Source organism: Leucopleurus acutus (genome assembly GCF_964270905.1).
Source record: "Leucopleurus acutus genome assembly, chromosome: 19".
NCBI classification, from domain to species: domain Eukaryota; kingdom Metazoa; phylum Chordata; class Mammalia; order Artiodactyla; family Delphinidae; genus Leucopleurus; species Leucopleurus acutus.
The window spans coordinates 14,060,625-14,082,369 of NC_139161.1; the positions used below are offsets into that span (position 1 = coordinate 14,060,625).

At 39.0% G+C, this 21,745-nt stretch overlaps 2 protein-coding genes across 3 annotated transcripts in view; one reads left to right on the top strand and one right to left on the bottom strand.

Annotated features, from left to right (window-relative positions):
• The window catches only part of POLG2 (DNA polymerase gamma 2, accessory subunit), a gene marked incomplete at its 5' end in the record, with an annotated part of 22,519 nt that continues 774 nt past the window's right edge, over positions 1 to 21,745 (top strand). Inside the window, 9 exons of one of the 2 annotated variants that reach the window (XM_082860221.1) lie at positions 1 to 553; positions 4,673 to 4,799; positions 4,913 to 5,018; positions 5,885 to 6,058; positions 6,933 to 7,073; positions 9,287 to 9,367; positions 11,581 to 11,681; positions 13,631 to 13,748; positions 17,096 to 17,186. In XM_082860221.1, coding sequence (XP_082716347.1) covers positions 1 to 553; positions 4,673 to 4,799; positions 4,913 to 5,018; positions 5,885 to 6,058; positions 6,933 to 7,073; positions 9,287 to 9,367; positions 11,581 to 11,681; positions 13,631 to 13,748; positions 17,096 to 17,185 — 1,491 coding nt within the window. In that variant the 3' untranslated portion in view covers position 17,186. Of the gene's footprint in view, positions 554 to 4,672; positions 4,800 to 4,912; positions 5,019 to 5,884; positions 6,059 to 6,932; positions 7,074 to 9,286; positions 9,368 to 11,580; positions 11,682 to 13,630; positions 14,137 to 17,095; positions 17,187 to 21,745 lie in introns of those variants that run through there. The other variant, XM_082860222.1, reaches the window with a different exon arrangement.
• The window catches only part of MILR1 (mast cell immunoglobulin like receptor 1), a 26,106-nt gene continuing 24,065 nt past the window's right edge, over positions 19,705 to 21,745 (bottom strand). Inside the window, 1 exon segment of the mRNA XM_082860224.1 lies at positions 19,705 to 19,995. The gene's annotated coding sequence lies outside the window, so the exon portion shown is untranslated.

The window sequence follows — 21,745 nt, forward strand, 5'->3', positions numbered from 1 at the left end:
ATGCGCTGTGGTGCAGCCGTCAGGGCCGGCCAGAAAGTCTGCAGGTGCCTGCTGTCTGGGTTTAGTCGAGTAGATGGGGGGCAGTTGACGGAAGGGAGCGGCTCCTTTGTAGGGCCCTCGAGGTCGCACGGGGAGCTGCCCCCGGTGAGCGAGCTGAGAGAAGGCCCCGAGTCTGGCGGCGAGGAGAGCGAGGTGCTGGTTGAGATCTGTCAGAAAAGGCGTTTCCTCAGTGGCACCAAGCGACAGCTTAGTCGAGATTCTCTTCTGAGCGGGTGCCACCCCGGCCTTGGCCCCTTGGGTATAGAGTTGCGGAAGAACCTGGCGGCGGAATGGTGGTCCGCGGTGGTGGTGTTCAGGGAGCAGGTCTTCCCGGTAGACGCCCTCTACCATGAACCAGGCCCTTCGCTGCCCGGGGACAGTGCCTTCAGGTTAGTTTCTGCAGAAACGCTACGCGAAATCTTGCAAGACAAAGAGCTGAGTAAGGAACAGCTAGGAGCATTTCTTGAGAACTTACTGAAAACTTCTGGGAAACTACGGGAGAACCTTCTTCACGGTATGCTTCACGATTTCATGCTTCAAAATAGGTGTCGGGGTGGAAAGGCAGACTCGCTCGATTTCCCAGATTGCAGCTGGCCCTGTATTCACATGGAAAGGAAATTATCTGGTTCTCAGTCTTCTTGAAGCAGTTGGGTTTGTTGACAGTGTTGCTGCCTTGGAGAAAACTGGTTCATGGGATCGTTATTGTTCCTTAAAGAATCCGGCCTGGGGCTTCCCTGGTGGCGCAGTGGTTGAGAGTCCGCCTGCCGATGCAGGGGACACGGGTTCGTGCCCCGGTCTGGGAGGATCCCACATGCCGCGGAGCGGCTGGGTCCGTGAGCCATGGCCGCTGAGCCTGCGCGTCCGGGGCCTGTGCTCCGCAATGGGAGAGGCCGCAGCGGTGAGAGGCCCGCGTACCGCAAAAAAAAAAAAAAAAAAGAATCCGGCCCAAGGCTCTAACAAAGCTCTCAGTTTCACAAGGCAACCCTAGAATTTTGGAGTTTATTGAGCGGCCCTAGAATTAGGACCTAAATTAAATCGTGTGTTTGAATCATTGGTTCATTGTTACTGAAATATTTATAAATACTTCCATAGTTTTCTTTTTTTTACACACTATAGGCTAATCGAGAGCTCGTTTTTTTAGAGCAACAAGAAAATGCCCTCCCCCAGTTTTTCTTACCGAAAACTGATCTACACAATCTGTTGTTTGAAGAGCCCTTAAGGTAATTTTTGAACTGGCAGAATAATAGGACTAATCAAGTTTTATAAGCGATTCTTGAGTGAATACACAGAAATTTGTAGGGCACAATATGCCTTCAAAGTCAAATAGATCATGATAGCAGAGATTCTGGAAAAAAAAATTTAGAATTTTTACAGGACAGACTTGCTGCCACAGCATCTCATCTTTGCAAAATGCTATCCTTACCATTTTTTATTAAGTGGTACTAGGAAGTAATTTAAAATAACCAGTGTCCATGGTTCTCTGAAAATTGGTACCTATATTGTAAACTTTTAAAGATTTCCTTAGTAAAATAAAGCAAACTTAAACTGGTGGGTAAACGTGACAATTTTGATTTGTACTACTTTAATTATTCTATGATGATTTTACTTTGGGGAAGTTAAATCACTGCTCATTACCATGTCCCAAAACAAATAAATCTTTTCTTCCCTATTAGAAAATGAAACATAGCTCTCTTAGATTCATCAAAGCATTTATTGATGTGCCAGACATTTTCTTGCCTTTAGAAACTTAAATCCACTTACTTGCCAAATTTTTGGTTGTCTAGTGTTTTTAGCTTCTGAGTACCGGTTTGCCATTTCTTTCCATGCCCAGTGCCCTTACCCTCTTTATTTCATATTTGAGCTATTGTGGTAGCCTCTACTTATGAATGGTTTTTAAAATTTCTCAGCCATTTTTTCTCCAAATATTGTTACTGCCCCATTCTTTCTTCTGTCCTTCTGTGATTAATTACACATATGTTAGACTCACCCCCCAGCATCTTGTTATCAGCTTTCTTGAACACATTAATTACACTTAAAAGTCTATATCTGATAACTCAGATATGTCGGTTTCTGTTATCTGTCTTACTCCGGGCTTTTGGTCATTTGGACTTTCGATTTTCTAGGTACTTTGTGTGTTAATTGTAGAGATAAATTGAGGCTCTGGGTGGCATTGTTTTCTTCTACCTGGGAGGGTTTACTTTTGCTTTTGGCAGGCAGCTAGGGCATATCTTCTTAATACAATCCGGGATTAAGTGTATTGAGGCTGGATTTCAGTCTTTTTGCTTCACCTCTGCTCCTAGAGTGTAGCCCTTTGAGTGTACGTAGTGAAAGGCTGGGGTGTTTTCCAGAGCCCCTCCTCCTTAAGAGCCTCGAACTACAATTTTTGGTCTTCCTAGCCCCATACGATGTCAGGAAGCTCTGCTCAGCATTTCAGCTTCTTAGTTCTCCTACTTCAGATTGGAAAAGCAGCACTAAATGTTGGGTTCACCTCTGTTCTTACATTCTCTCTAAATCTTGGACCCTCAAGTCCTTACTGCCTTGACAGCTCTCCTGTGTCTTTAAACAGATTCTTTTTTTCAGTTTCTTGACCAGTTTTTCTTGCTATCAACAAGCTTGTCTACTATTACCAGAAGTGGAAATCTCAAATCAAGTAACTTTTGAACACAGTGTTATCATTTAGTGGGATATAATCTAAGTGCATAAAGAACTACAAAGAAATCTTGAACTTTATTGTATTGATTTATTGTAAGTAGAAATGTTGGGATTATAATTGTGAAGCTGTTTTACATATAGGATAAAGCAAATAGACCAATGGATAGATTTATTAGGAAACAAGATTTTCACTGAAAGAGAAAAGATGTACAACAAGGCAAGGATAAACTTTATAATGTTAAATTTGAATTGACTATCAGTGTGAATTCATGATTTTTTAAAAATACAAATTTCCTAACTTTCTTCATTGAAGGGGCCTAGAAGTGATGACAATAGCAATGAGCACACCTAGTACCCAGAATTTGGTTTCTAAAGGAACCAGTGCTTGGAGAAATGGCTCATTCCAGGTATGGGGCAGGGCAGTACAAAGTGACTTTGGCACAGTTTATGGTGCTAGAAAGCAAAGAATTACTAGAAGACTAGTGGGTTTATGTTAAAAGGACATAGATGCTGGCTTGAAGGAGACTCCCACTGGCTAAGTTTGGGACAAATTGAACATTAAAATAAATATTGATGGTAATGGGATCAGAACACATTAAATAAAATTAAAAATCTAATCCACAGTGTTAAACAAAAAATTAAGTAATTGAGGCTGCTGGTAGAAAGAGGAGTTGGAAAGAGTTTGTCTTTGTAGGAGCTATGCAATAAATGTAGAAGGAAAGATAGGATAGAAAAATCACCTTTTTATGATTTTGTAATCCTCGGTATAATAATAATTCAAGCAGGGGTTCATCAACAGATTCTAAAATATCGGGTGTGGGACTTCCCAGGTGGTGCAGCGGTTAAGAATCCGCCTGCCAATGCAGGGGACACGGGTTCGAGCCCTGGTCCGGGAAGATCCCACATGCCACAGAGCGACTAAGCCCATGAGCCACAACTACTGAAGCCCGTGCGCCTAGAGCCCATGCTCTGCAACAAGAGAAGCCACTGCAATGAGAAGCCCGCGCACCGCAACAAGAGCAACCCCCTCTCGCCACGACTAGAGAAAGCCCGCATGCAGCAACGAAGACCCAACGCAGCCAAAAATTAATTAATTAATTAAAAGAAAACGATTGCCCCTTTGTTAAGAAATAAATAAAATAAAATATTGGGTGGAAGATTGTTGGGGAGCAGGATAATGTTGGGGAAAGGATATTCACTACCTTAACTTGGTAATCAAATCTGGTTTCATTAAAAGTGGGATTATTTGATACTGTGTTACTCCTGTTAGGATGCAACAGCACATATACATCAACTATGTAGTATTTATTCCTGCTAAAAATGATTAACCCAAATTAAATAAGGAAAAATTCAGACAAATCTAATGTGAGATAATCTATGACTGGCCTGTTCTCAAATTAAAAATTGATATCATTAAAAGCAAAGTTAGAGAGGGAGAAGTCAGGGGAAATATTCTAGTTTCAGAGTGATTTAAGAGACCTAATAAAATGCAGTGAGTTAACCTTAATTAGGGAGAAAGAGAGCAGCAGTAAATGGCTTTTGGGGTGACAATTCGAGAAAATAGAATATTGACCATAAGTTAGATGAAATTATGATATTATGATTAATTTAATGGTGTAATAGTGGTATACAGTGAATATTTTTAATTTTAGGAGGTACATGCTAAAATGTTTTGGGGTGAACAAGAAATAGAAAATAAATGTGGCAGAATGTTGACAATTGGTGAATCTAGGTTAAGGGTTTACAGATGTTTATTGTACTGTTCTTTCAACTTTCTTGTAGATTTGAAAATCTTCATACTAAAAAGTTGGGGGAGACTACCTAAAATTAAGTGGTAATCAATTAATATCTGCCTTAGTAGCTCCATGCTACTGTACTTACTGCTGTGTTAGCATTATATTATTAATTTGTCTATAAATTGACCAAAATTATTTGGGTTCATAAAATAGGTTTATATAGTGATTGATTTATCTTTTGACAGGTGCCTTGGAGCATTATGTTAATTACCTGGATCTGCTAAACAAGAGGCTACCTTTTGGCCTTGCTCAGATTGGAGTGTGTTTTCATCCTGTTTCTGATACTAAGCAGACACCTGATGGTGTTAAAAGGTACACAAAAAAATGGAAATAACTTGGCCTTGTATTTAAACAGTCACTTTCACTTTGGGATAGATTATATGATTTTCAAATAAGTGATTATCTGATATTTCTGATATCCAAAGAATCGGTGAAAAGACTGAAGCTTCACTGGTATGGTTTACTTCAGCAAGAACTGCAAGCCAGTGGCTTGATTTCTGGTTACGTCATCGACTCCTGTGGTGGAGAAAGGTACTACAATAATTACCCTTAATTTAATAATGATTAGGCAAATTGTCTTAGTGTGTCAGAGGTAATACTTCTCTACAGTAAATGAAATTTATTTTGATGTAGCAATGTTATATTTATAAGAGACAGCTATAATAAATTAACAACTACATATAAAAACTCTTTGTAATAATTTTCATTGTTCCATAAAACAAAGTTACTTTAGTAAAGACGTCTGTTGATGTCTTGCTCAGAAACTTTTGTTGGTAAGACTTTACATTCTAGGTAAAGTTCAAATCCCTCACCTGGCATTCCTGATTGGTGTAGAGTTGGACCCTTGCCCACTCTTACAGCTTTAGCTTTTTTTTTTTTTTAAAGATCTTTATTGGAGTATAATTGCTTCACAATACTGTGTTAGTTTTGCTTCCAACCTCCATGAACTCTCCATATTAGTCAAATGGTCCTGTAATTTACAGTCAAGTTTCAGTGTAAGCCTAAGAGAAAAGAGTTGAAGTAAGCATTTTTGTCATGCCATTGTCTTATTTCTCTAACTCTCAAAATCTCCAAACACCCATGTAAACTAAATGGAATGATCACAAATAAGGAAGGATGAGAATGGTGAGTATGTGATACTTTCTTCTTTATCCCACTTAGTTCATGGTTCCTTCCCTTCTTATTAATTGACTACAGAAATGCTAGATAGCATCAACAGTTTTTCTCTGTAATCTTTCAGATTAAAAAACACTATTTGTAACAGTATATTCACTCATATTTAATTAAACTTAACAATTTTTTATTTGGGACTTGACCAGTTTCATTCAGTTGCTGGGGGCAACTTTACTTTTTAATATTTATTTTAATAAGTTAATAAGACAAACTTTCTTTTCCAGTTTGCTGTGAGTCCATCTAACTTCAGCAGCAGTGATTGTCAGGATGAAGCGGGCCGAAAAGGAAACAAACTTTACTACAATTTTCCGTGGGGAAAGGAGCCAATAGAAACCCTGTGGAATCTAGGAGATCATGAACTTTTACGCATGTATCCTGAAAATGTAGCTCAATTACATGTATGTTTTACCTTGCGCGCCTATGTATCCTTTACCCAGATTCTCTAACTGTGATCATTTCTGAACCATTTGAGAATAAGCTGTAGACATGGTTCCTCATGACGTCTTAATACTTCAGTATGCATTTCTCAAGTACAGGGACTCACCTGTATAACCACAATGCAATCATTATGATCAGAAAAGTAACAGTAATCTGCTATTATTCTCAAATCCACAGAACCCTTCAGATGTAACCAATTATTCTAATCTGCCCTTTATAGGTCCAGGATCCAATCTAGGATCCTGTATTTCATGTAGTTGTCATGTGTCCTTAGTTTCCTTCAAATAATTCCTTTTATTTTTCCTTGTCTTTCATGACCTTGACAGTTTTGAAGAGTACAGACCGGTTACTTTGTAGAATGTCCCCTGGTTTGAGTTTCTTTCATGTTTCCTCATGATTTATGTATTTTTGCTAAGAATGCCACAGAAATGGTGCTACCCTCTTCTCAGTGCATCATATTGGCTTGTTACTGGTGATGTTAACTTTTATTGCTTGGTTAAGATGATGCTTCCAGGTTTCTCCAGTGTAAAGTTGATAAGTATTTTGTACTTATTAATTGATGAGTAATTAATAAGCCTTTTGTGGGCAGATACTTTGACTATGTAAATAAACTGTTTCTCACCAGATTCTGGCCTACTGGTTGCAACATCCATTGATGATTCTTGCCCAAATCGATTATTACTATGAGGGTTGCCAAATGGTAATTTTAAAAATTTCATCAGTCTATCTAGACTTACTGATCAATTTGTATTCTGATTCTGTAAGTGCAAAATGTAATTTTAAGAGGTAGTTCTACTAAATGATGCTTTATTTTTGTTCTCCTTTTCTGTGAAGGGCAGAGATGGACGGAAAAATGTGGTTCCTTCTGTTTTATCCATAAATGGAGATCTAGACCAAGGCATGCTGGCATATCTCTACGATTCTTTCCAGCTAACAGAGAACTCCTTTACAAGAAAGAAAGATCTTCATAGAAAGGTGCTTTGATATTTCAGAGATAGACTTGGGAAATTAAAAATATAAATTTCTCTCCCTTTTTTTATGTTAGTGTACTTGGTTTCTAATATAAACTCTGAATAATAATTTTTTTAGTGCAAGTTATTTATTTTTCAGGTTTTTTAGAATCTGCCCACAGGAATAATAAGCAGGTTCTCACAGAATAGAAGAAGGAATCCCTCTTGGGTAATCCCAAAGGCGTTTCTGTTTGAACTTGGGCAGCTGGACAGCTGTCTCTGATTCTTAGCCCCTGAGCCTTTTCACTTATGGCTTCTGCTTGTATCAGAAGCTGAGTGTTAAGTAGAAGTAAAACAGGCCAGCAAGACTTGTGGTATTAACCTCTCTGCTTCTGGTCTGACCCCAAGTGGCTGATCACTGGATCACAGGAACTAGACATGGGTCTGGGTCAAGGGAAAGGCTTATTTTAGGATGTGCAATTTGAGCATTTTTATGGGCTGAAAATCAAGAGAGAGGAGGGGTTGAAGAAATAGGAGAGAAATGAAGTACCTAATGGAGCAAGATTTTAGAAGAAACAGGAAGGACCAAGACAGAATCAAGAACACAAGCTGGGGGGTTTTGTCTTGAAAAGGGAGTTATTTTTTGAAACAGCAGGGTGGAAAGAAACAATTGTATAGATATAAATAGGCTACTAGAGCTGGTTAGCCCTTGAAGGAAGTTTTACTCATATCCTCTATTTTCTTGGGGAATTAGGAAGCAAGATTATTAGCTTAAAATGTGGAGGAGTAGGGGTTTAAGTGGCAAGAGTTTAGAATACTCATATTTCCCTTGAATGGGAAAGGGAGCTTCCCCAAAATCAAAAGTTTTCACGTGTTGAGTGCTCAACTGGGATTAGACACCGTGAGTTTGTAGCACCACTCTGCCTAGTTAGTGATTTATTATGCAGTGCTTGTTTAGCCTGATGTGGCCATTTATAGAATTGTTTGGGATTTATAGGGTGTGTGTAGCAGACAAACAAGGGGGATCCTTTCTTTCTCTTACATACTGCACATCCAAACCATCAGCAAAACCTCTTTGATTCTGTCTTCAAAATATATCCTGAATCTGACAGTTTCTTAGCACCTCCCCTGCTCGCAGTCTGATCTAAGCCACCATCATCCCCACCTCCCTGCACTGAGTGGCCCTTTTTAAAGGTACGCGTTACTTTGTTCCTCTGCTCTAAACACTCCAATAAGCTCCTCCTCTCACTCAGAGGAAAAGCCAAAGCCCCTAAAATGTTTTACAAAGCATTATCCCTTTTGACCTTCAACTCCTCTCCACCTTACTCAATCTGCTCCAGCAGCACAGACCTATTGTTGTTTCTAGAACATGCCCAGTGTGTGCTCCCAGCTCAAGAGCCTTGTCATTAATGCTCCCCTTTGTCTGAGTGCTCTTCCTCCAAGTCCACGTCTCGCCCCTCCATCCCCTTTCAAGTCTGCTCACATGTCGCCTCAGAGAGGAGACTTTCTCTTACCCCCTTATTTATTTTTAATGGTCCCATTGTAGTTTTTTGTTTTTTTTTTTTTTTTGGCTGCACCGTGCGGCATGTGGGATCTCAGTTCCCTCACCAGAGACCTCGCCCCCTGCAGTGGAAGCGTGGAGTCCTAACCACTGGACCGCCAGGGAATTCCCTCTTACCACCTTATTTAAAATAGCAAACAACCCTCCACCAGCCCACCCCTTGCCAGCACTTCCTATCTTCTTTTTTTTTTCAACGCTTACCACCTTCAAATATATTATTTACTTATCTATTTTGTTATCTGCTTCTCTGCATTATGAGGGACAGGATTTTTGTCCCCACCACCTAGAATTATTTCTCGTACCAAGTAGCCATTCACATGTTTGTTGAATGGCTGAATGAATGCATAGAGTGATGGGTTTTGGCAAGAGAAAGTCCAAGTGATAAGCCACATGGCTCAGGCTGGGTAGGGAAGGCAGTGATGCCAGAAAGGGGCATTTCAACTGAGAGAAAATGGATTTGTCAGAAAATGGGAGAATATCAAGTGAACTTATTTCTGTAGAATGCCTGAATGGAGAAATCTATGAGCAGCTGAATAAAGATGGTTGATACATCATTATGTGATATTTTTTATGACCTCAGCTAGCTTCCATTTTCACACAGAAAATTTTAACTGCTTAAACAGCTTCATGTTTATTAGTGCTTGTCCTTTTTACCCCTTCTCTTTAAATTGTTTTAGGTGCTTAAACTTCACCCTTGTTTAGCCCCTATTAAGGTTGCTTTGGATGTGGGAAGAGGCCCAACAGTGGAACTAAGACAGGTGGGTTAAATAAGTTTTAATGTCATGATTTCAATTATAACGGTTATTCCAAGTAAATGAGTAGTTTGCCATCTAAAGTTTTATTTTGATTCATTTTTTTAAAAATTATAATTAAATAATGAACTGTGAACATATTTTAATTAAATAATGAAATTTTTATTAAATGAAAAAATCCATTTTTAATGAATTTTTAATTAAATCATTCATTAATGAATTTTAATTAAATAATAATAAATACTACAGTTAATTACAGATAATTTGAAGTATATTATATTAAAGAAGCTGAATACAGTTCAGTGGGCTTTGCTGTTAATGTCATGCCCAGTCATAGTTGCATTTTTTTAAATGAGTATGCATAATTTTGGCAATCAAAATATTTGTACAGACGTCTAGTGAATTATTTCTTACCCTCTTCCCTTTTTAACTTAACACTTTTGATACTTTTTGGTATAAGCACAAGTTCTAGATCTGTAATCTTATTTTTCTAATCTATCTGGTCAAATTAAATACTGTTAAGAAAAACCAGGACCCCTTCAGCAGTCATTTCTGTTTGGGTATCTCAGACCCATCCAGGGACCTGAGTGAGGATACTAGAAAGATTGACCTGGCTTTCCCGGGCTCCTGGGCAGGGGTCTGGGAAGGTGGGGATAATGAGCTCAGGGAAAGGGAAGAGAATGGCTTAATTTCCACATTTCCCCCAGGATTGCAGGAGGCTCCACAACACCCTGGTAGGTACCAAGTTCCTAGGGATTTTTTTGCTTGAAGGACAAAGAACTCTGCTTCGTAGATTTTCATCATTACCATTGCAGGCCTTTTGTTTTGTTTTGTTTTTGTTTGTAAGAATATTAGTAGTATTTTGTGCCTTGGGTGTTTTACCAAAAGAGTAGTGTCTTATTCTGTTTTTAACACTTTTACCCTCAGCAGTATGACAAAAAGAATCCTTACGTATGTAACTTTCTGGGCTATGAAAGAGGTTTTGTGGGTTATTTCCCCATGTCTTCACCTGCGCTTTATCATGCTTAGAACTTTTTCTCTCCTTTTCTACCTTCTGTTAGAGCACATTTTCTGCTGGCAACCAAAACTAAACTTACTAAAACTCATATTTATTTTTCCCTGATAATTTCTTAGATTTATTAATATCTATATTCTCATCTATCCCCAAAATATCCTGTACCTTAACACCCATTTACTTCGCTGTGGTCTTTCCCTGGGAACTTGTTAGAAATGCAAATTCTTGCCAGACCTGCTGAATCAGAAACTCTGGGGGACGAGGCTGAGCCATCTGTGTTTTGCAAGCCCTCCAGGTGATTCTGGTGTTTAAGTTTGAGAAACAGTGCTCTAGCTCAGGCACACACCCCTACCCCATCCCACCATCCTCCCCCTCTCCCTCCCCATGGGGACATTTGGTAATATCTGGGGACATTTTGGGGGACATTTTTGGTTGTCAGAAGGTGGGGAAGGGTGGTCCGGACATCTAATGGAGACCAGGGATGCTGCTAAACATCCTATATCAGCAGTGCCAATGAGAGAAATTCTGCTTTAGAATTTTAGTTCTAGATTGTTAAGGGAGTTTTAAATTTTTCTTTTTCTTGCTTCACCATTTTTAAGAAAACAGTAAAGTGTACTATGTCATTTACTCATCATTACTTCTGTATTTCCAATCAGGCTTTTGTCTCCAGCATTCCACTGAAACTAATCAATCATTCTTTTCTTCTTGAAACATTTTCTTTAGTTGGCTTTAGGAACACCACTCTCTGGGTTTTCTTCATACTTTTCTGGCTCCTTCTCCTTAGTTTCCTTTAATGGCTCTTCCTTCTCTTCCTTATATCGTATTATAACCCTTAGGCTCAGTTCTCAAGTCTCAGATAAGTTTAGAGTTAACTTAGCCCTTTGGACTGTTTTTTTCTGATAGAATCTGTTTTGCTTTTGTTTATTTGTGTTATGAATGATGATAATAAAAATTCTTATATTTGGTATAAAAATTTCAGATTTGCATTTAGTATTCAGCTTTGCAGTGTTTAAGTTCTTCAGAAGAAGTATACAATTTATAAGTATACAATATATAAAATTATCAACAATATTATCATGTAATTAAAGGGATTTATGCCCACTTTAAAGAGTGAAAAAGATGATTGGTGGTTTCATAAAAATAGGGTAATAACTCTAGCTACTTTTCTTTCTTTCATATTCAGAGTTTTTGTATTTTTCCCCAGGTTTGTCAAGGGCTATTTAATGAATTATTAGAAAATGGAATATCTGTGTGGCCTGGTTATTTGGAAACTGTGCCATCCTCATTGGAACAACTTTATTCAAAGTAAGAATTTTGTTTTTTCTTGCTTAAAAAATGTATTCAGAGTTTTTGATTATACGATGTTTCTTTATAACAGATTTCTTCTAAATATCTATATATACTATAATTCAAATATCTATATATACTATAATTCAGATTTCTTCTAAATATCTATATATACTATAATTCAAAATTATTCCTAACTTTCCTATTTACAGAACCACATACCCTTAGTTAATTGGTACAGCAGGAAACAATACTCATCAGGTATATATAAGTGCAAACTATGTGAAACTTCAAGACTTAATACCATGAAGTATGTGTACCTGAGTTTATCAGGGATGGAATTATTTATATTAGACACATTTGTTGAATCAGGACTGGGGGAACATGAGTGGAGTGCCTTTTCCTTGCTGGCCTTGTTCATTCTCAGGCTGAGTGGAAGGTAATTCTATTCCAGAGAACAGAGAACTAGTTTTCTCGGTGATCTGCACCTCTGTTTACCTGATTGCTCAAGACTGAAACCTGGATATTGTCCTTCACTCCTCCCTCTTCCTTACTGTTAGAGTCTAGTCCATCGCTAACTCTTGTCTTCCTCCTAAATGTATCTCACATCCACATCTCCCCATTAAGATCACCAGTATCTCTTGACTGGATTATTGAAATAATCTCCTAACTGATCTCCTGTCTCTAGTCTTACCCCCTGCTATTTTCATTAACTTCTGTTTTTTAATAAAATAATTCATTTTTCCCTACTTTGGGTTTATTTTGTTATTTTTTTAGCTTTTTGTGTTGAATACATATCTTTTAGGTGAAAAGTTGTGAAGCTTCGTGTTTTGCTCCTCAGTTCTGTAGTAACTTGTTAAAATATACCTTTCAGATGATGTCAGAAGAAAAATAAGTTTCTATAGATAAAGCAACTGATGGCTTTATCATATATAAAATGAAGGGGTGGTACTTGAACTTTCCAGTGTTCTCAGTTTCTAAAATCTTACCCTTTGAGTCATGTGGACAATATCAAGTTACAGTTGTTCTTTACATGGTAAAGGCTTTATGTCCCAGGATAGTTTTTTTCCTTTGTCCCAGAATACTTTTCTCCAGATATTTGTTAAGCACCCACTATATTTTTTGTTCTTTGATACAGCAGTAAACAACACAGAAAAGTTTCCTGTTCTTAATGACACTTATTCTAGTGGGATAGAATAGACAACAGGCAAGTAGATAAATAAGATAATTTCTGGTGGAGTCCTAAAAGAAAAGAAACAATGAGATAGTATGACTGGGTAAACAGAAGGAAGGCCAGTGTGGAACATATTCAGTTATTGCTAAACTAGAAACTGTAAGTTAGTGTACTAAGGTATATATTTAGCATGGTTTTTGGTATAATTTGTTGTACACTAGATCTTAATATTATAGTAGTATTATAAGAGAGTTTTGTCTAAAATTATTTTCTTGGATTGTATCCAAATACCAAAAGGCTGACGTTATTCTGAGGTTCATCCAGATCACACCAAATGGTGTGTTGAGGTACCAGTGTTTATTTCTTATATTTTCTTTTCTTTTATGACTTCCTAGCTATTACAATAAGTCAGAAACTTCCTGAAAATTTTACCTTGAAAATGATTCAGAAACTTGAAAAAAGTATTTTTGGGTTCAGTTCTCAAGCCCTGCCTTTGAGTTTTGTGACTCTTTTTTTCCTTTCTTTCTTTCTTAATTTTTTTTATAGAAATTTAGTTGTTGTATACAGGAACTTTAGTTGCAGCATGTGGGATCTAGCTCCCTGACCAGAGATCGAACCTGGGCCCCCTGCATTGGGAGCTTGGAGCCTTAGCCACTGGATTACCAGGGAAGTCCCTGAGTTTTGTGACTCTTGAAGGTGGCATTGGCTCCTGAGTAATTAAAGCTGGTAATGTGGTGAATTTACAGTCTATATTTGTGCTCACATGTTTTGGTTAACTACCTTTTTTTCTTAGATATGATGAAATGAGTATCCTCTTCACAGTGTTGATTACTGAAGCTACTTTGGAGAATGGATTAATACATCTGAGAAGTAGAGACACCACAATGAAGGAAACGATGCATATATCCAAAGTAAAAGACTTTTTAACTAAATATATATCATCAGCTAAGAATGTATAGATTCTAATATTTGTGTAATAAATATTCTCCTTTCCTAATTTGGTTGTCTTATTTAACTGAGATTATTATTAGTGGGTTTTTTTGGTGCTTTTTTTGATTCAGTTTTTATTATATTTCTTGATGTATTTCATGGTATCAGGAATATGTTCAGCTATAAGAAACAAAAGGACTGCTATACTGGCTTAAGCAAATTGGAGTTTGTTTCTTTCATAACAAGAAATCGAGGGGGTAGACTGTCCAGAGCTGGTGTAATTGTTTCCTCTATAGTAGTTAGGGAGCAAGGCGCTTGGCTGTCTTTCCACCATCTTTAGTATATTGGCTTTTATCTTTATACTTGTTTCTTCTTGGTCACAAGATGGCGGATGTATTTCTAGCCTTCTCAGCCACATTCGAGTTAGGAAGAAAGTCAAAGAGATAAGAGCTAGCCAGCCAAGGCTCTTCTGTTTTTAATTAGGAAAGTAAAAGCTTTCCCAAACATCCCGGTCAGAAGACTTATTTACATTTTATTCTATTTATCAGAACTGAATCACATGGTCATTACTAGGCCAGTCATTGTCCAAGGGAATGAGAATATCGTGATTAATTTGGATCAAACACAATTTATCCCTTGGGGCAGTACTGTCTTGTCTTCTCTGAAATGGGTTTTGTTATCAGGAAAGAAGGGTCTTTATGTACACTGTCAAATATCAAAGATTAACCTAAAACTAAAATTTTAATAATGAGAACATTTATTGACTTTTGCAAAGCAAGCTAAAATAAATGTTAAATGGCATAATCTAATATTAGTGTATTTCATGTCTGATTCTAATAGATATGTTTATAAGAAATCTTTAAACTTTTGTGTGCTGATTATGTTTGTGTTAACTATGTTGTCATTACCAACCTGACAAAAATTCTGATACTTTGTGTAAAATGTCTTAAAAGCTTGGCTGGCTTATCTGAGTTGACTTTACTTAGTAGGTCTTTATTTTTTGGTTCTTATTTTTTGCTCTTGGGGAGAATTTCAAACACAAACATACACAGAATAGTATAATTAACCCCATGTACCTATCACCCAGCACCGACAACCATCAACCCTTGACCAGTCTTGCCTCATCCACCCCACATCGCCCTTTTACGTTATTTCGAAGCAGATCGCAGCTATCGGTTCATTTGTAAATATTTTAGTTCAGGATCTTTTGTTAAGTTAACCATTCTCACGCCTGAAAAAAAATGAACAGTAGATGATAATAGGAATTATTGAGAATTTCCTTGGGTGTGATAATGATATTATGGCTTTATTTTTCTTTTTAAAAAGTCATTGTCTGATAGAGACACATACTTAAATATTTTTGAGTAAAAATATATGATATCTGAGACTTGTTTTAAAATTTAGTTTTAAAAGTGGTAGGGGCTTCCCTGGTGGCGCAGTGGTTGAGAGTCTGCCTGCCGACGCAGGGGACACGGGTTCGTGCCCCGGTCCGGGAAGATCCCGCATGCCGCGGAGCGGCTGGGCCCGTGAGCCATGGCCGCTGAGCCTGCGCGTCCGGAGCCTGTGCTCCGCAACGGGAGAGGCCACAACAGTGAGAGGCCCGCGTAACGCAAAAAAAAAAAAAAAAAAAAGTGGTAGAATATGGAGGGAAAATAGGGATAGTGCTGAGTTGTTGAATTTGAGTGATGGGTACATGGGAGTTCATGTACTGCTTCTTTTTGTGTATGTTTGAAGATTTTAATAATAAAAAGTTTTTAAAAACCAACTCTTTAATATCATATCCACTTAGTTTCCAGTTGTCTCATTGTTGGATCAGGATCCAAATAAGACCCATTTATTAAAGTTGGTTGTAGGTCTTTTAGTCTCTCTTATCCTTATACAATAGATTTGAGTTCTCTCTCACCTGCTCACACTCTTTTTTTTTTTTTTTTTCCCCCAAGACATTTGAGTTGTTTGTTATGGTGTTTTCTACTGTTTGGATTTTGCTTATTGAATCCCCTTGGTGTAGTTTAACCTATTCCTCTCTATATATTTCCTATAGATTGGGAATTGAATCCAGAGGCTTGATCAGCTTCAAGTTCAGTTTGGCGGGGTGGGGGGGGGCAAGATTATTTTATAGGCTGTATTCTCCCATCAGGGAGCAGTGACTGTCTGGCTGTTTCTCTTGGATGAATGCTAGCAATCATTGACCAGTGCCTAGATCAGTCAGTTCATTAGAGGTGGCAAAATGGTGATATTCTGATTCCATCTTCCTTCTTTATTTATTAGCTAGAATACTTATATAAAAGAAAATATCTCATCTGCTGTTTGCTTAGAGGTATGGGAAAGGTGGGAGAAATGCTAGATTTGTCCTCTTTAAAGTTACTCTTTTTCATGCACAAATTGTTCTGTCTTTGGCCAGTAGGAGCCTCTTCGTGTTGGCCTCAAGTCCTTTTGGCACAACTTCAGTAGTCTTTGATAGCTTCCTTGGTATCTAATATGTAATATAGAGATTGTATAGTTTAGAGTTTCTCCAAGGAGCCCTGGTTCATTTTACTGGAAAACTGTTTGGAGACTATACTCTGGGTGCCATCACGAACTCACCAATAATTGCAATTCAAATTCAGGACTGGTGTGTGTGTGTGTGGATTAGCTTTATTGAGATATGATTTACATACAGTAAATTTACCTATTTTAAATGTACAGATTATGAGTTCTGACAAATGTGTAACCACTACCACAATGATAATATAGAACATTTCCATCACCCCCCAAAAGTCCCCTCATGCCCCTTTAGGACTTAAGAGTTTTTACTTTAACCTCTTCTATCACACATCTGTATCTCCTCCCACATCAAGAACCCTGGGGCTTCCCTGGTGGCGCAGTGGTTGAGAGTCCGCCTGCCGATGCAGGGGACGCGGGTTTGTGCCCCAGTCAGGGAAGATCCCACATGCCGCGAAGTGGCTGGGCCTGTGAGCCATGGCCGCTGGGCCTGCGTGTCCAGAGCCTGTGCTCCGCAACCGGAGAGGCCACACCAGTGAGAGGCCCGCGTACTGCAAAAAAAAAAAAGAATCCCAATTCTCAAGAATACTGAGGGTGATAAAATTAGAATGCCATGACACACAACTGCTCATTTGCTTTATCTCACCTTAACCGCAGAACTCTCAGTACTGCAATGCCTGTATTCCCACCATATGTCTACTTAAAAGTTTAAATTTCATTTTTGCAGTTTGGGGTCCAATATTTAGTTTTAATATAACTGAGAATAAAATGTTTTTAAAAATTATTTTTCTGAAGAAAATCTCAGTCCTGCCACAGGTACCTTTATTTAGGTACTTTGTCTTCTTAGGGGCTTCAGCCTCACAGGAAGATTGTATTCCTGGTCTCAGATCAGCTGACTGCACTAACTGGCTACATGGAATGTCTATACTGCAGTTGAGGTAAGTAATATTTATGGAGGATTATCCAGATCAGAAGTGTCTGACTGGAGTTACACATCAGAATCTCCTGTGGAGCTTTTAAAAATAAATATATTTGAGCCCTATCCCAGACAGACTTACTATTTCTCTTAACAGTGGGGCCCTCATAAGTATATTTTAAAATACTTACGGGTGGTTTCTGATGTTCACTCCTGTAGTAACCACTGTTAAATTTATCAGAGAGCTGCATACCTGGATGGTATTATTTTGACAAAACTTCCCTCCAGCCCAATTACATTTAATAAATTTTGTTTTATCAAATACTCTTCTTAGGTATTACACCACACCAATATGTACTGAAAGATGTTATGAGAAATAGTTCTATAAAACTCATTCTTCATTTAGCCATAAGAATGTTCTTGGGGGTGTTTGTTTGCTATGTACACCACGTCTTCCTGTGAGGAAGCATGGGAGAAATTTCTCTCAGATTTAAATGCCAGGGGTAGTTGTGCTTCTCCTAAAGACTGGCCTGTTATTATATGTGTTGTATATCTGTTCATTTTGTTTATTCACAAAGGCTTTTTGAGCATCCAAGTACCAGGAACTCTAGGTGCTGGGGATGTAGTGGTGAACAAAACAGACAAGGCCCTTCTAGGGGTGGGGAGGCAGGGACAGACAATAAGCAAGTAGGTGCATGGGCAATTTCAGGTAATTTTGGGTAGCGATAGTGTTGTAAAATAGGACGGGATGGCATGCTAAATCATGCCTAGGGTAGTGTGCTTTACATAGGCGATCAGGGGGGCCTCTGAGGACTGGCCTTCCAGCTGAGACTGAATGATGTGAAGGAGCCAGCTGTGTGAACATCTGGGGCAGCACATTCTAGGCAGAAGGGAGTAGCAAGTGCTAGGGCCCTTAAGAGGAAAATGGTGTAGAGTGAGCAAGGAACATAAAGCAGGCCAGAACAGAGAGGAGAAGGGGAGAAGGTGAGGTCAGAGAGGTGGTCAGGGCCCATGTTGCTTAGAGCCATGGGGGCCACAGCAAGGACTCTGGAAGCCACTAGGGCAGGAGGGGGCACAGTTTGAGCAGAGAAGGGACATACTGTTATTTTGAAAAGATCACTGGAGAGTGGAATGTTAGAGGAGCTCTGACAATGCCCAGGTGATGGTGGCCAGGACAAGAGAGGTAGCAATGCCCTTCCTGGACCTGGCAAGAGGAGCCCCTGCCCTTTAGAGGGTCCTGCTCTGGCCCTTCTCCAGCTGTGCCTTCCCCTGCATTATGTCTGAGGGGCCAAGGAGATGTGCTTGGAGGTCATTGTAATCCTTAGGTGTCTAATTGTCCTAACCTATAAGTTTATGTACTACCCGAAATCTCAGTTACTGTCTCTGGTTGTGTGTAATAAAGGTCAAAGACAAGGCACTAGCCCACGTCCCTCCAGGGCAGTAAGGGAGAAAGAAGGAGCTTCAGACATCACTGAACCACTGTTGATCACTCCTCTGGTTAAGTCTCCCCTTTACATCCTTCAGGAGAAGCAGCACTGAGAGAAGGCAGTCTCCTTAGGTTGTAATCCCCCAGCTCTGGGAGCAGAAGGGGCAGAAGGGACAAATGCTTGAGGGCAGCTGGTCAGAGCACACCTGTTTGCAGCTCTTCATCCCGTCAAGGTTTTTGTGCTGCCCTGGTGTCACCTTGCAGATACTGCCTTTTCCTGGTTTCCTATTGGATTTTTGGCTTTTTTCTTAATTTGTGAGAGCTCATTACATATTGTAGAACTTCATACTTTATCAAAGACATGGATTCAAAATACCCCCCCATTCTTTTGACTTAGTTTAAGATTTTTAAATGTAATTTTTAAATGCTTCATCTAACTAAATTTAACAATCATTTATGTCTTCTGGATTGTGAGTCATACATAGAAAAGCCTTTCCCTCTTAAAGATTATTATAAAATTCCTCCTGTTTTCTTTTAGCACTTCTGTGGCTTCATTTTTAGGTATTTTAATATTTGAGCTAGCTGAATTAATTTTGTTGCAAAGAATGAAGTGGAGTTCTAACTTATTAAATATGGTTCTCAAGTTTTTAAAGTGTATTGAATATTGCATCTTTTCCCCATTGACTTAAAATGCCATATTTTTCATATGCTAAACTCCTATATGTATTTAGATCTATATCTGGACTTTCTGTCCTGTTACATTTACATATTTCTACTTCTCCAGCCATATACCCATACCACACTTTCAAAATCATGGTAACTTTATAATGTTTTCAGACCTCATAGACCTCTTTCTCTCACTCTGTGCCTCCCAGTGACACACACACACAGACACACACACACACAGACACACACACACACATTTACTCATATGCTTCTTGAATCCTACACCCTTTGTCTGTATTCAGTTTCCTCCTTCATCGAGTACACTGTGTAGTTCTTTCAGTGTGAATGTGATTGGGAAACCTCCTTCTCAGTCTTTGTCTTAAAATGTCTTTATTTCCCCCTCAGCCTTGAATGATATTTTGGCTAGTGTGGTAGCTATTTTGATTGGTTCTCTTAAGCCACATCATAACCCTTCTTCTATTTGGTGGGGTCTGAAACCTGAAAAATTACAGTTCCTTTGCTGCCAGGGCATGGCTGTGAATATCTTCTACCAATTAGATGCATATACATGGGACCTGGAAAGTAGAAGGGAGGTGATGGTTTCCACTGAAAAGCAACTGTCTCCAGTGGCATAACTCCACACTCCATTGGGCTCCAGTTTCTGGGTGAGGCAGTTGTGGCAGAGGCAGCAGCGGTAACAGCAGCAGTAGTTTTCTGATCTCCAGATTGTAAGAAAAACCTACAGATAAATTGTTAAAATCAAAAAGAGAATTTAGCAAGGTTGCTGGATATAAAGTCAACCAAAAAAAGTGATTGTGTTTCTATATATCCACAACATGAAATAAAAATACAATTTACCGGCCTTTCTCACCTTCTGAGATGGCCCACACTGTCTGTGGAGTGTGTCTCCCAAGGCCACTCTCGCCTTCTGAGATGGCCCACACTCTGTCTGTGGAATGTGTTTCTCTATAAATAAGTCTACTTTTTACCTATCACTTTGTCTCTCACTAAATTCTTTCTGTGATGAGACATCAAGAACCTGAGCTTCATTAAGTCCTGAAACCAGGTGCTGACCCTTTATTCCCAACTTATAGCTAGACCAACTCCCGCTCATCGTCAGCACCACTGGGATGTCTTCTGTGCCATTTCTTTGCGAGAACTTTTTGGGCACTAACACCTGGTTGAGAGAATACCTTGGAATGGATAGCATCTAAAATCATACGGAAACCCCCACCAGGTGGGAGAAGTTAACTCTATGCTGCCCACAAGCACGTAGACCCCAGACTGGTTTGAACCAGAAGGCTGATGATGCTAACTAACTCCCACTTACCTCCCCATCAACCAATTAGAAGCATGTCCACCACCTGATCATGCCCTCCTCTTTGAACCATTACTGTAAAACTCTTCACTTCCCCCTCCAGGTTGGGACACACAGGTTTGAGGGCATGAGCCTGCTGTGGCCCCCTTTGCCTGGCAAAGCAATAAAGCTATTCTTTTCTACTTCACCCAAAAAAACAAAAACAAACAACAACAACAAAAACCAATTTACCATAGCATCAGAATATCAAGTACTTAGGACTAAATCTAACAAAAGATGTGCAAGCTGTTTATGCAGAAAATGATAAAATGCTATTGAGAGAATTGAAGAAGACATAAACAAATGGTGAGATATTTGTAGTTTGGAGAACTCAATACTGTAAAAATGTTAATTCTCCCCAAATTGATCTACAAATTCAATGCAATATCAATCAATCCCTATTATGTTCATTTTTTCTTTAAGAAAATAATAAGCTGAGTCTAAAATTTATACAGAATGCAAAAGGTCAAGAATAGCTAAGACATTCTTAAAAAGAACAAAGTGGGAAAATTGTTCTTGCAGTTATCAAGATGCATTTGAAAGCTGAGTATGACATTGATATGGAGAGATAAGCAGAGCAATGAAACAGAATCTAGAGTGCAGAAAGAAACCCACATGTATATGGGCATTTGATTTGTGACAAAGGTGACAGTGCAGTTTAGTGGGGAAAGGACAGTCTTTTCAGTAGACAGTGCTGGAACAACGGGGTATGTCCATGCGGGGGAGTGGAAACAAGTATGATGGCAATTTCACATCACAGAAACAATTCCAGGCGGATATCAACTGAAATATGAAAGTAAACTAAAAGAGCCTTTAGTAGATAGTAGTATACGGTAATGCTTGTATGACCTCAAGTTGAAAAAATATTCATCTGGGCACACATCCACAAAAAAACATTAACCATAAAGGACATGGCTGGACTTCCCTGGCGGCACAGTGGTTAAGAATCCACCTGCCAATGCAGGGGACACAGGTTCGAGCCCTGGTCCGGGAAGATCCCACATGCTGCGGAGCAACTAAGGCCATGCCCCACAACTACTGAGCCTGCGCTCTAGAGCCTGCAAGCCACAACTACTGAAGCCCAGGGGCCTAGAGCCCTTGCTCTGCAACAAGAGAAGCCACTGCAATGAGA